General features: G+C 47.9%; 1 protein-coding gene across 3 annotated transcripts in view; it reads left to right on the top strand.

Annotated features, from left to right (window-relative positions):
• Positions 1-14,863, top strand: part of LOC126298867 (WD and tetratricopeptide repeats protein 1-like) — a 214,222-nt gene that overhangs the window by 151,318 nt on the left and 48,041 nt on the right. For all 3 annotated transcript variants that reach the window (XM_049990378.1, XM_049990380.1, XM_049990379.1), the window contains exon 13: positions 7,652-7,817. In XM_049990378.1, the coding sequence (XP_049846335.1) occupies positions 7,652-7,817 (166 nt within the window). The remainder of the gene's footprint in view (positions 1-7,651; positions 7,818-14,863) is intronic.

Raw genomic sequence — 14,863 nt, 5'->3', positions numbered from 1 at the left:
CAGGAACTGTGTCTAGTAAATTAGATTAACATGCAGAGATTTAAAAAGGTAACTACCTAAGCACTCAGTTGAAACTAAATAATTCGCCCCTCATTGGGGACTTGTAATATGTCACAAAATCGATTTACTTTCCGATGCAAACGAAAACACAAGAACTGTGGCTATTATATATTAAATATACACACAGACATACAAGAAACTAAACTATTAATGCACACAGATGATTTTATAAAATTCACTCCTGGTTAGTAACTCATAAAAGTCACAAAATCGGTTACTTCCATGTTGTTGCTTGTGTCGCGGCCGGTTACTGCTGCCTGCTACAACCTGGACCTCACACCTTCTGACTTTCATCTGTTTGGCCCAGTGAAGGAAGCATTCCACAAGACACAGTACGTGGATGATGAGGAGATTATTGATAAAGCAAGATGTTGGCTCCAATGTTGACCAGTAAGGTGGCATAATGCTGTCGCATTGAATAGAGGTTATGCTGGAAACTAGGGTTTCACGGTCAGAAGAGTGGTGAATAATATGGTGTATTGGAATTCTGAATGAAAGCAACCTGCTTTCAGAAAAAAAGGTGTTGCATTACTTTTTGGCTGCCCCTTGTAAATTTATTTCTACTGTGTCTGGATAATTTTTTACTACATTTTGCTAGTTTCCTAAAAACAGCTGGGGGATTTTAATGAATACTATTTATGTTATACTCTTTCACTCTTTATTGCTGTGAACCTGTCAGTGGTGGGAGAATGACTAAGGACTTTTATTGCAGTGATTCAGTGCTGTGTAAAATTTAATACCTAAATAATATGCAAGAGTGTCAATATATAGCAGCCTTCCAAATGTTTCACCATCTTCACCTTAAAGGAGAAATATGAGACCATGTTCTGGGAAGGTTTTAGTTACCATCACAAAAAATTTGCTCTTAATAAGAATTGAGGAATTACTAAATGTTCCATGATGTGTAAAAATGTTAAGAGTTGTTACACTAGTACAAGTGCGACAAATTTGTGGAACTGAGAAGGAATTTAGTGTCCATATGTGTTTTTCAGCTGCACTTATGTGATTCTTCAACCAATTATATATTTTTTCTGCTATATATCACTTTCTGTAAGTTGTCAAACGTGTGGTAACTGACTGACATTTAATCTATAATACTGTCTGAATGTTGTCGTTTGGAAGGGGCCTGTTAGTCAAAATGTTGTAACAGCTTTCAGTGTCATGTACTGCAAAAATATTATTAATCTTCCTCTCCTTTTTCTGTTGTTGAGGAACAAAAATAACATTACTGTGTCAACCTCTTCTTCTTGTAGTAAGATATCTGAGTAGTTGAAAGTAAAACCCAATTTGGCCATGCTTCTCTCCAGTCCATTGCTGACTGCCTGCAGTGGCTGCAAATGCAGCTGAGGCCATACTTTGTGAAACAGCAGCAGCCACGATGGGCTGTTGGTCATGTCACCACATGCCTGAGTGACAAAAAGCAGGTAGGCCCACTCACAGTCATGAGCAATAGCCACACCTTGGATAACACACATTTATTTGTTCTTGGATGGCAGGTGTGGATGTGAAGGGGTGCACAGTAAGGTGATCCTCCCTTGTGGTGGTCAGACTTGATAGGCCAGAAAGACAAGTATGTCTGCCCTCATGTTCACGTGCAACTCAACATTGGGTCACTGTCACATCTGAATGCTTCACAAATCTGTATGTTGCATGATTTGACCAGTTGAACCTGCTGAGTCGCAGATAGGCTCAACAAAAAGACTGCCACAAATAAAGCTTTTGGCCATTAATGTTTAACTGCAACAAAAAGTAGTCAGAAGTTTCTGTCATGGAGTCATTGTAAAAGTGAAATTTTATTGTTCCAAGGTGACCATTCAGCAAAGTTGAGCATTCCTTAGGACTGAGGTTAGACAGAAGGCTTTTTCTAAGGTATCATGCTCGAGGTCGTGTGCAGAAACAGAATGCTTCTGTCTTCACTATAAGAGGGATCTGTACTGTGTCTCACACTGAAATACAAAAGCTTGTTTACTTTGATTACTTTAACTGTTATTTTCTGTAACGGTGTTATATTTTGGGGCAACACTGTGCGCTCACCAAGAATGTTCTTAGTCGAGAAAAGGGCAGTCGGACTGATCTGCAGTGTCAATGTGAAAACTTCTTGAAGGTTTCAGGTGTCTGAGAATCAAACTGTGCACACACATTCCATCTTGGGATTTGTAGTTGACAAAATTGACTTGAAGAATATACTGCAATATCCGTTCAGTGAACACAATACAGAAAAATTGTATGCACTTTGATAAAACTTCCTTAGGTGCCATACAGGAAGGTGTGCATTATTGAGCAGCTTTCATTTTCAATGGGCTTCCAGTAGAACTGAAAAAAGTAGTGATAAAGTAGCCAAATCCATGTTAAAAGGTTTGTTTGTGGCACACTCATTGGGTACTTTACAGGAGTTCCTCGCAGTAGCTGAGACTTTTTTTCTGTAATGTATTTTTTATTTGTTTACTCAACCGCAGTTTTTCCTTTGATTATGTACAAATTTTCTAAGGAGCATTCTGGAAACTGTCTGCTGATTTTCTCCATGAGGAAAGAGCTTTGGCTCACATGTTCTCACTAAATTGATAAATAAATAAGTAAATAAATAAAAAACAGTGACCTTGATAAAGAATGTTTGTGTATTGTAGCATCCCAATTACGGACTTCAGCAACTTCAAAACTAGTTGTATTTAAATATATGATAATTAAGAACATATTCAGGTAAATTTTGTGAATGAATGAAGAGAAGTAAAATTATAAATAATCTTATTTTCTAAGCTGGTGATAATCAAATATTTTACATTACTTCATTTCTTCAGCATCATTAATACATCAAATGAAATAGCATAATAGGCTCTGTCACTTTTGTGTGCATGAAAAGGTATCCAGTGAACTGACACCACGTCTGTTTCAATTGCAACAGGAATCCCAAATTTTGGTGTATTCCCTTTATTGGAAGGCCCAAGAGTTTTAACATTCTTTGTTGCATGTTGTACATGTATCTGCTCATTCCATCATAGTTTTGTGGTGGCTGTTATCCACTTCACAATGTGGCATTTCATTTTGCATCTGTTTCTTGGAGAAATTTCATATAGATTTATTTCTCAGTCTTCTGTTATAGGTGGTGTAAGCTGGTGCTGACCTGATTATTCATTTATTTCTTTACTTTTTGAATATTACTCATCATAAAGCTGATCAGCTTTTCCTGTGTTATCTCAATATACAATAGTTTCCCATCTTGATCTTGGGACTGTTTAATAGTGGTTTTAGTTTCAAAATAATGTGGCCTAATGCCCAATAGAATTTTATTCAAATTGACATTGCCCATAGAAAACTTGCACTTTCTCCTTGTGATGCTAACTTTGTGCCTTCAGGGCAACTAAGTGTGTTACATATTCAATCTCTGATAACCTGTTTGTTGACGGGACCGTAATGTTTAATCTCTAGTCTTTTCTTGTGTTAATTCTGTAGTGGTAGTATCAGTTTTCATTCCCAGTGAGCATCTTCACTAGTGTCTGTCAGTGAGTCAAAACAGGGCTTACCACACTGCTTGCATTTGATCAGAAGATCAGTGTGTTTATCAGAAGGCAGAGTGTTTCAATTTTAATTCTGGAATTACTAACAGTGGGGCTAGATCACCTGGCTTACTAATTTCTGTGGACATTTCCTGAACAGTCAGTTAAATTAATCTTAATGCGGTGAAATAAATTGCTATATGGTAGGTTTACTATCAATATGAACTTGCTAAAGGTTAAAAGTGTTGTTCCAGTGTGAATGTAAACTTTTTGCAAAAATAATTTTATATAACATTGTTGGAGAACAGCAATCTTTATTGTCATAAAATTATTTAGAAACATTCTTGATCGCAGCCATGTGATCAAGATTGTTTTTAAATAATTTTTGTCGAAAATTAAAATTTATTGATATACAGCGATTGGCTGCTTTTAGCCTCAGAGACCATGTTAAAATGATACATGTACACTTCTGTTTATGTAAAGTTTTTAAGCTTGCCAAATATTTACACCAATGAGCAAACCAGAGCTCAAAGAAGCTTCCATTTTCTTTGTTTTGTCCCTAACATTTATCCTGTCTATTGTATGGTGCACATTTTGAGGATTTGGCAAATTTTTATTTTTTTAATTTAAGTTCATGGTTGGATGCCTTTGCTGTCATGACACCCACATGAATGGCAGCTTGCTCTAAATGTAGAAAAATGAAGGTTATTACAGATAAGTAGGAACAGTAATTCCATAATGCTGGAATACAGCATTAGTAGTGTGCTGCTTGGTACAGTCATGTCAATTAAATACTTGTGCACAATGTTGCAGAGCAATATGAAATGGGACAAGCATTTAAGAGGATGGTAATATGGAAGGTGAATGATAAATGTTGATAAAGGTGAATGGTAAACTTTGATTTTTCTGGGAAAATTTTAGGAAATTGTGACTCATCTATAAAGGAGACAGTGTATAGAACACTAGTGCAAACCATCTTGAGTACAGCAAGAGAGTGTGGGATCTCCACCAGTTCAGATTAAAGGAAGACAGTAAAGCAGTCCAAAGGTGTGTAGCTAAATGTGTTACCAGTAAGTTTGATCAGCAACCAAGTATTACAGAGATGCTTCGTGAACTCAAATGGGAATCCCTGTAGTAATATAAGGGAGGGAAGTTGTGTACACCATCTGCCTGTGAAGCGTGTAAACTTTGGTCTGTATTTTATCATATTTTAACTGTTTGCCTATCGTGAGGTAGAAGTTGGGGATCAAACTGCGTTTGTCCAAACAACCATAGAAACTGCCCATGTGACCAGAATACAAGCTCGCAGTCATTAATCCGATGCATGAATTTGATGCGGGCCAGGTCCACTTTCTTGTCTTGCAAGCTATCACGCTGTGTCTTGGGCTGTACAAGCAGGTATTTGAAGAAGCTGCCATTATCACATGAACTAAAATAAAGCTGACAGTTTAAAGTTTTATTGTTGTAAATTGATTCCATACATTCAGGTGGGAATATCTAATTGCTGTTGACTTTTTCCTGACAGTTTGTTATTTTTCTTTGAGACTGCAGTGGCACTACTGGTGTTTCTCAGTCGACAGTACACTGTTTTCTTTATATTGTAATAAGATATGAAATTTGTTCTTTGTTTTACAAACATATACACTGCTAAACTATGTACATTGCCACAATCATCTGTTTTTACTTTCTAAAACATTTACACACAGTCTTTTAACAGTTTCTGCTGTCTCACCTTTAACTGTTAAAGTTAACTGTCCTCTGTTCATCAGACACCTCTGCATATTGTGTTGCATTATGAGAATATGCTTTTCGTCTGTAGAGCAGGTACATTTTTGCTGCCATACTTCGTGACCTTTGTTTCTGCTGCTTTCATGTTGTGAGTTTTCCGTTCAATGAAGTGCAGTCCCCTTATTGTCATAATCATTGCTTACGATTTTTTTTAAAATGAATAAGTTATTTCTATTGCTTCAGAGAATTTAGTGAATTCATTTCAACATAATGTCATATGCTGCCAACATGTCATCTTGCAAGATGAATATATATTTCCCATAAATATGCTTTTTTACAAGTTTTTTTCTGTATATTACAGTTTAGTGATGAGATCCATAAGAAACAGCATAACAACCAGTATCAAATACCACAAGGTGCCTGTTGTAATGTAGGGAAGTGTGTTGTTCTTATTGTATGAATAGTGTCAGATGATGATCTTCTTCATTAATGGAGGGCATGTGGAGAAAAATGATGGCTTATTGACACAAAAATTGTACAAATATAAGCAAATTTTGCCTCTAAGATTCAGAAATGAGCAATATGCAGGTCACTAACATGTTACTCAAGAACATTCACTAGAAGATGATTCTATGATTATATTGTCAGATGATTTGCATCACTCTTAAAATTTATTTAGGCCAATTTTAGAACATTCTCATACAAACTGAACAAATTGAAGCACATTACTGTTCCTTTTCCATTCAGAAGCCTCCATTGATTTAAATTTGCAGTAGTGACACACACTGGAGCATTGTTCCACAGTAGATCTCTAAAGATCTCCATAGATAACTCATATTTCACCAGCATTCTAACAATGGCAGAAAGTCTGTGCATTGTTCCTCTCAGGAACAACTGAAGCTGGTTTATGTAAAAAGCCAGTGTCCTAACTTATGTAGTGTCTCATATTGTTATGTTATCTTATTGTAAGTGGACAAAGTTGTACGTTATGCTGAGTAGTTGCACAAAAACTATCAGGAAGAATGGAAAGAGAACTGTTAGTGTAATTTTATAACTTGTCGATAGGTGCTGTTACATGTCTTAGGGCTTACTAAGTTACATAAAACACAATTTTGCAGTCGTGTGAATCTTCATGGCTTTGAAAGATATGTTTCCATTAGATTCTCTGACCCTTTTCCTGTTTCAGTGCTTTAATAAATAAATATAGTTGCAGCAGTTATCTTTGAAAATAAATGGCAAGTGTCCTCAAATACTTCAAGGATAGTACTTATGGAGGTGGAGCTGAGAGGATAAAAATGTGGCATCCAGGTCTTCGATAAAATTTGGAACTGTAGGTTTCCTGATAGAGTACTTCGATTTAGCTGGTGCAATTTTATGCCTCGCTCATCTATGTGTAAAATTTCTATCTGGTGTGAGATACACCTTTAGTTGTGTGGCCATTACCTTTGTTTTTATTTCCATAGAGCCAAAATATTTAAAAAATTAATAACTTTCGTACTTTGTGTCTTTTCTCTTGTGTTTTACTGTATTGTAAAACTTCATGTGGCTGATACTCGTGATGTACATCTAGTGGAGTTCCCAGCAATAATTTTTTTTGCTTAGGTGTATCACATCAGTGTCATTTCAGTCTGTGACTTTCATGTTTTACAGTCTTATAATTTTCACAAGTGGCAGGTCCCATACCTCAATTTGGCTGTCAGCTACAAGCTACTTCCAGAAAAACAGATATATAAAGGAAAGCTGTGTGCTTCTGGGAACTGGTTCATATCCGCTACCCACCAGCCAATGAAAAACACATTTCTGCAGTGATCGACATAATCAAAACTAATTACAAATAATGAAGTCATACTAACAGCCTGTCTTAAACACTGTATCATTTTTAATGAATTGTGGCAGAGTGTTGCAACTAAATTAAACTTGAAATGTGTCAGAACTGTATGTGTAAACAGTGACAAGAATTTTCCAGGAATAACTTTTTGTATCCTAAAAATGTGTCTTTATTGCAAATTGTATCTTTGCTGCCCTGTAGGACTAATGATTTGTAAGTTAAGAATTGACAGTTCTTTTATTTGTGAACTATGCACTGTTCAACTATTCATTTACATAAGTAATACTAAGTTAATTTAGGAAGAAATTTTGCTACAGTGCCTTTCCTTTATCGTTCGGTCTTTTTTTTGTGATGACAAAAGTGTCGTGTATAACTACAAATTGACTGCTGTGTCCTGTTGTGGATAAATTTAAACTCTGATAATCATTGTAAGAGTCCATTACTCCTTATGGATGCATTAACAACTGTACTTCACAAATACGCATGTACTACTGCATGATGTTTCCAACTTTAATGAACAATGAAATTACATTAATTATTTCAGATAGTGGCTCATCAGACGATGATTCATCAGGCCCATCTATACCATCAACTGATAATATATCTCCATTAGAGAAGTTCTGGAGAGAGAATGCGTATGACTATGAAACAAGATTTTGTGGGCATTGTAATACGACAACAGATATTAAGGAGGCCAACTTTTTTGGAAGGTACTTTCATACTCAGTTCATATTACACTCTGAAATTACAGAATTAGCTGGCTTTTTCTTGTGTGTGTGTGTGTGTGTGTGTGTGTGTGTGTGTGTGTGTGTAACACAGCAACTTCATAGCTATCGTTAATATCGTATTGTGACTGAGGAGACTGCTATGAGGGCAATTAGGGTATTTTTATGTATGTACTGTTTTATTTCTTTTGTGATACCATTCGCTGTTTGAAACATCTTGTGTTTTGTGTAGTGTTAGTGTAAACTGTGGATAATGTTCACTGAAATTATTACATTCCACTGAGTGTCCTGTGACAACTGCGTTTATCATTATTCTTAGAGAATAGAATTTTTATGGCCTGAAAAACACCACTATATGAACAGAAATATCGTATGACCAAAAATTTGCAGAAGTATGCACAATTACATAAAAAGTATGATCTACAGCTATTAAACTAAGGTTCAAATTCTGTTATAAAATAAAGCAGTTAGCCAGTTTATGATAAACTATTTAAGAATAAATGCACATGAGAAGCAAGTGAAGCTGTGGAATTTGATGTTGTATGCTTTTTATTAACATTACAACCTGTGTACCCGGCACTGCCCAGGTATGTACTTGTCTGAATCTTCTATTAGTACTTCTCCTCCCCCCCCCCCCTCCCCTCACTGTCAATTTCCTAGTAGTCTGCTTCTCCCCCTCGCTGTCAATTTCCTCCTAGTCTGCTACTCCCCCTCGCTGTCAATTTCCTCCTAGTCTGCTACTCCCCCTCGCTGTCAATTTCCTCCTCGTCTGCTACTCTCCCCCCCCCCCCCCCCCCGTCAGTTTCCTCCTCGTCCACTTCTCCCCCCCGACAGTATCCTCCTTGTCCACTTCTCCCCCCCCCCCCCCCGTCAGTATCCTCATCCTCCTCCTCCTCTCTCCCTTCTCTCTGTCCGTCTCCTCCCCCCCATCCTCCCTGTCTGTCTCCTCCCCCCCATCCTCCCTGTCCGTCTCCTCCCCCCCATCCTCCCTGTCCGTCTCCTCCTCCCCCATCCTCCCTGTCCGTCTCCTCCTCCCCCATCCTCCCTGTCCGTCTCCTCCTCCCACATCCTCCCTGTCTGTCTCTGCCTCCCCCATCCTCCCTGTCCGTCTCCGCCTCCCCCATCCTCCCTGTCCGTCTACGCCTCCCCCATCCTCCCTGTCCGTCTACGCCTCCCCCATCCTCCCTGTCCGTCTCCTCCTCCCCCATCCTCCCTGTCCGTCTGGTCCTCACCCATCCTACCTGTCCGTCTCCTCCTCACCCATCCCACCTGTCCGTCTCCTCCTCACCCATCCTACCTGTCCGTCTCCTCCTCACCCATCCTACCTGTCCGTCTCCTCCTCACCCATCCTACCTGTCCGTCTCCTCCTCACCCATCCTCCCTGACCCTCTGCTACTCACCCATTATCCCTGTCCCTCTGCTCCTCACCCATCCTCCCTGTCCCTCTCCTCCTCACCCATCCTCCCTGTCCCTCTCCTCCTCACCCATCCTCTCTGTCCCTCTCCTCCTCACCCATCCTCTCTGTCCGTCTCCCCCTCCCCCATCCTCCCTGTCCGTCTCCCCCTCCCCCATCCTCCCTGTCCGTCTCCCCCTCCCCCATCCTCCCTGTCCGTCTCCCCCTCCCCATCCTCCCTGTCCGTCTCCTCCTCCCCATCCTCCCTGTCCGTCTCCTCCTCCCCCTCCTCCTGCCCCCCCCGTCGCTGTCCGTCTCTTCATCCTCGCCCCCCCCCCCCCCCGTAGCTGTCCGTCTCTTCATCCTCGCCCCCCCGGTCCCTGTCCGTCTCTTCATCCTCGCCCCCCCCGTCCCTGTCCGTCTCTTCATCCTCGCCCCCCCCGTCCCTGTCTGCCTCCACCTACTCCCCCCCGTTCCTCTTGTCGTCTCCTCCTCCCCCTCATCCCCCTCATCCCCCTCCCCCCCGTCCCTGTTCCTCCCCCCTTCCCTGTGCATCTCTTCTTCCACCCCCCCTTCGCTCTCCGTCTCTGCATCCTCGCCCCCCGTCTCTGTCCGTCTCTTCATCCTCGCCTCCCGTCTCTGTCCGTCTCTTCATCCTCGCCCTCCGTCTCTGTCCGTCTCTTCATCCTCGCCCTCCGTCTCTGTCCGTCTCTTCATCCTCGCCCCCCGTCTCTGTCCGTCTCTTCATCCTCGCCCCCCGTCGATGTCCGTCTCATCATCCTCGCCCCCCTGTCCCTGTCCGTCTCTTCATCCTCGCCCCCCCGTCCCTGTCCGTCTCTTCATCCTCGCCCCCCGTCCCTGTCCGTCTCTTCATCCTCGCCCCCCGTCCCTGTCCGTCTCTTCATCCTCACCCCCCGTCCCTGTCCGTCTCTTCATCCTAACCCCCCGTCCCTGTCCGTCTCTTCATCCTCACCCCCCGTCCCTGTCCGTCTCTTCATCCTCACCCCCCGTCTCTTCATCCTCACCCCCGTCCCTGTCCGTCTCTTCATCCTCGCCCACCGTCTCTTCATCCTCGCCCACCGTCTCTTCATCCTCGCTCCCCCGTCCCTGTCCGTCTCTTCATCCTCGCTCCCCCCGTCCCTGTCCATCTCTTCATCCTCGCTCCCCCGTCCCTGTCCGTCTCTTCATCCTCGCTCCCCCGTCCCTGTCCGTCTCTTCATCCTCGCTCCCCCGTCCCTGTACGTCTCTTCATCCTCGCTCCCCCGTCCCTGTCCGTCTCTTCATCCTCGACCCCCCCCGTCGCTGTCCGTCTCTTCATCCTCGGCCCCCCCGTCGCTTCTTCATCCTCGGCCCCCCCGTCGCCGTCCGTCTCTTCATCCTCGGCCCCCCCGTCGCCGTCCGTCTCTTCATCCTCGGCCCCCCCGTCGCCGTCCGTCTCTTCATCCTCGGCCCCCCCGTCGCCGTCCGTCTCTTTATCCTCGCCCCCCCCCTCCCCCGCCGTCCGTCTCTTCATCCTCGAACACTCCCGTCGCCGTCCGTCTCTTCATCCTCGAACACTCCCGTCGCCGTCCGTCTCTTCATCCTCGCACCCACCCCCCGTCGCCGTCCGTCTCTTCATCCTCGCACCCACCCCCCGTCGCCGTCCGTCTCTTCATCCTCGCACCCACCCCCCGTCGCCGTCCGTCTCTTCATTCTCGCACCCACCCCCCGTCGCCGTCCGTCTCTTCATCCTCGCACCCACCCCCCGTCGCCGTCCGTCTCTTCATCCTCGCACCCCCCCCCCCCCGTCGCCTTCCGTCTCTTCATCCTCGCACCCCCGTCGCCGTCCGTCTCTTCATCCTCGCACCCCCCCCCCCCCGTCGCCGTTTTTCTCTTCATCCTCGCCCCCCGTCGCCGTCCGTCTCTTCATCCTCGCCCCCCCCGTCGCCGTCCGTCTCTTCATCCTCGCCCCCCCCGTCGCCGTCCGTCTCTTCATCCTCGCCCCCCCCGTCGCCGTCCGTCTCATCATCCTCGCCCCCCCCGTCGCCGTCCGTCTCATCATCCTCGCCCCCCCCCCCCGTCACCGTCCGTCTTTTCATCCTCACCCCCCCCCGTCGCCGTCCGTCTCTTCATCCTCGCCCCCCCCCCCCGTCGCCGTCCGTCTCTTCATCCTCGGCCCCCCCCGTCGCTTCTTCATCCTCGGCCCCCCCCCGTCGCTTCTTCATCCTCGGCCCCCCCGTCGCTTCTTCATCCTCGGCCCCCCCGTCGCCGTCCGTCTCTTCATCCTCGGCCCCCCCGTCGCCGTCCGTCTCTTCATCCTCGGCCCCCCCCGTCGCCGTCCGTCTCTTCATCCTCGGCCCCCCCGTTGCCGTCCGTCTCTTCATCCTCGGCCCCCCCGTTGCCGTCCGTCTCTTCATCCTCGGCCCCCCCGTTGCCGTCCGTCTCTTCATCCTCGGCCCCCCCCGTCGCCGTCCGTCTCTTTATCCTCGCCCCCCCCCCCCCCCCCGCCGTCCGTCTCTTCATCCTCGAACACTCCCGTCGCCGTCCGTCTCTTCATCCTCGAACACTCCCGTCGCCGTCCGTCTCTTCATCCTCGCACCCACCCCCCGTCGCCGTCCGTCTCTTCATCCTCGCACCCACCCCCCGTCGCCGTCCGTCTCTTCATCCTCGCAACCACCCCCCGTCGCCGTCCGTCTCTTCATCCTCGCACCCACCCCCCGTCGCCGTCCGTCTCTTCATCCTCGCACCCACCCCCCGTCGCCGTCCGTCTCTTCATCCTCGCACCCCCCCCCCCCCGTCGCCGTCCGTCTCTTCATCCTCGCACCCCCCCCCCGTCGCCGTCCGTCTCTTCATCCTCGCACCCCCCCCCCCGTCGCCGTCCGTCTCTTCATCCTCGCACCCCCCCCCCGTCGCCGTTTTTCTCTTCATCCTCGCCCCCCCGTCGCCGTCCGTCTCTTCATCCTCGCACCCACCCCCCGTCGCCGTCCGTCTCTTCATCCTCGCACCCATCCCCCGTCGCCGTCCGTCTCTTCATTCTCGCACCCACCCCCCGTCGCCGTCCGTCTCTTCATCCTCGCACCCACCCCCCGTCGCCGTCCGTCTCTTCATCCTCGCACCCCCCCCCCGTCGCCTTCCGTCTCTTCATCCTCGCACCCCCCCCCCCGTCGCCGTCCGTCTCTTCATCCTCGCACCCCCCCCCCCCCCGTCGCCGTTTTTCTCTTCATCCTCGCCCCCCCCGTCGCCGTCCGTCTCTTCATCCTCGCCCCCCCCGTCGCCGTCCGTCTCTTCATCCTCGCCCCCCCCGTCGCCGTCCGTCTCTTCATCCTCGCCCCCCCCGTCGCCGTCCGTCTCATCATCCTCGCCCCCCCCGTCGCCGTCCGTCTCATCATCTTCGCCCCCCCCCCCCCCCGTCACCGTCCGTCTTTTCATCCTCACCCCCCCGTCGCCGTCCGTCTCTTCATCCTCGCCCCCCCCCCCGTCGCCGTCCGTCTCTTCATCCTCGGCCCCCCCGTCGCTTCTTCATCCTCGGCCCCCCCCGTCGCTTCTTCATCCTCGGCCCCCCCGTCGCTTCTTCATCCTCGGCCCCCCCCGTCGCCGTCCGTCTCTTCATCCTCGGCCCCCCCGTCGCCGTCCGTCTCTTCATCCTCGGCCCCCCCCCGTCGCCGTCCGTCTCTTCATCCTCGGCCCCCCCCCGTCGCCGTCCGTCTCTTCATCCTCGGCCCCCCCGTCGCCGTCCGTCTCTTCATCCTCGGCCCCCCCGTCGCCGTCCGTCTCTTCATCCTCGGCCCCCCCGTCGCCGTCCGTCTCTTTATCCTCGCCCCCCCCCCCCCCCCCCGCCGTCCGTCTCTTCATCCTCGAACACTCCCGTCGCCGTCCGTCTCTTCATCCTCGAACACTCCCGTCGCCGTCCGTCTCTTCATCCTCGAACACTCCCGTCGCCGTCCGTCTCTTCATCCTCGCACCCACCCCCCGTCGCCGTCCGTCTCTTCATCCTCGCACCCACCCCCCCGTCGCCGTCCGTCTCTTCATCCTCGCACCCACCCCCCGTCGCCGTCCGTCTCTTCATCCTCGCACCCACCCCCCGTCGCCGTCCGTCTCTTCATCCTCGCACCCCCCCCCCCCCGTCGCCGTCCGTCTCTTCATCCTCGCACCCCCCCCCCCCCGTCGCCGTCCGTCTCTTCATCCTCGCACCCCCCCCCCCGTCGCCGTCCGTCTCTTCATCCTCGCACCCCCCCCCCCGTCGCCGTCCGTCTCTTCATCCTCGCACCCCCCCCCCGTCGCCGTTTTTCTCTTCATCCTCGCCCCCCCCGTCGCCGTCCGTCTCTTCATCCTCGCCCCCCCCGTCGCCGTCCGTCTCATCATCCTCGCCCCCCCCGTCGCCGTCCGTCTCATCATCTTCGCCCCCCCCCCCGTCACCGTCCGTCTTTTCATCCTCACCCCCCCCCCGTCGCCGTCCGTCTCTTCATCCTCGCCCCCCCCCCCCCTGTCGCCGTCCGCTCTTCATCCTCGGCCCCCCCCCCAATCGCTTCTTTTCCTCGGCCCCCCCCCCGTCGCTGTCCGTCTCTACATCCTCTCACCCCCCCTCGTCGCTGTCCATCTCTTCATCCTCGGCCCCCCCTGTCGCTGTCCGTCTCTTCATCCTCGCCCCCCCCCCCCCCCCCCGTCGCTTTGAACCCTCCCGTCCCTGTCCGTCTCTTCATCCTCGCCCCCCCCATCTTTGCTGATCTCCATTAATGTGAATAGAACATATTTAATTTGTAATGTCCATATTTTTTTTTTTTACACCCTCATTTTTACTTCCCTCTTTCAGGTGTGAAAAGGGGGCCCTCAATACTGTAAGTCACTCATTTTGATGCGCTTCAAATATGTCGTAGAGGTACTTACCCTCAATACCTGGCTATCTGGTTGTTTAGTGACGGTACAGAACACAGTACCTCCAGTGTGGTACCAGTGAACCTTTTTACTGCTGCGCTACACTGATTTGCTTGAATTGTACGTAATGTTATGGACATAGAAATCACGCAGTGAACTTCAAAACCGATTTTCTCAAAAACCAAGGCCCGTCGCTGAAGAACCGTATGTCCAGGTACTCAGGGTTAGTGGCTCTACAACATATTTGAAGTGCATCAAAATCCGTGATTTACAGTATGGAGGGTCTCCTTGTGAGTTGGCATATACAATGAATACCTTGTGTAAATTTTAAAGTAAAACAGATTTCCTATTGCCACTCAACAAATCCTTGTACTTGGAAAAACTTCTTTGTACTCCAGCTGATACGAGAGTGTCATGTTTAAAATGCCCAGTATTATTTGAACCTGATTAAAAGAGAATTTTTCACCCAAAAAATCATTGAAATGGAACTCAGTGTATGATAGCCTTCTTTTTTTCTAACTCAGTTTCTAGTTTCGTTGACACTTCTTTTCCCACTTTAATACAAACAGCTCCTATTTTATTCACAGTTTTTTTCCTCACGTGTTCTGTGTGGTTCACTAGTGGCATTTGTGAATGCTCCAAAGCAGTTGTGGCAACAGGAATAAATCCAAAATTTGATTATATATATGAAAGTTTACCTGGAATTTCAGCATTGCATATTAATTCTTGGGCTATTCCAATTGAAGCAGCTTCACTGCTATTGAATGAATCAATGATGCTTTCCCAT

The sequence above is a fragment of the Schistocerca gregaria genome, chromosome X (genome assembly GCF_023897955.1).
Source record: "Schistocerca gregaria isolate iqSchGreg1 chromosome X, iqSchGreg1.2, whole genome shotgun sequence".
Classification (NCBI taxonomy): domain Eukaryota; kingdom Metazoa; phylum Arthropoda; class Insecta; order Orthoptera; family Acrididae; genus Schistocerca; species Schistocerca gregaria.
The sequence above is the reverse complement of the archived record's forward strand: the minus strand, read 5'-3'. Positions and strand labels throughout refer to the sequence as shown.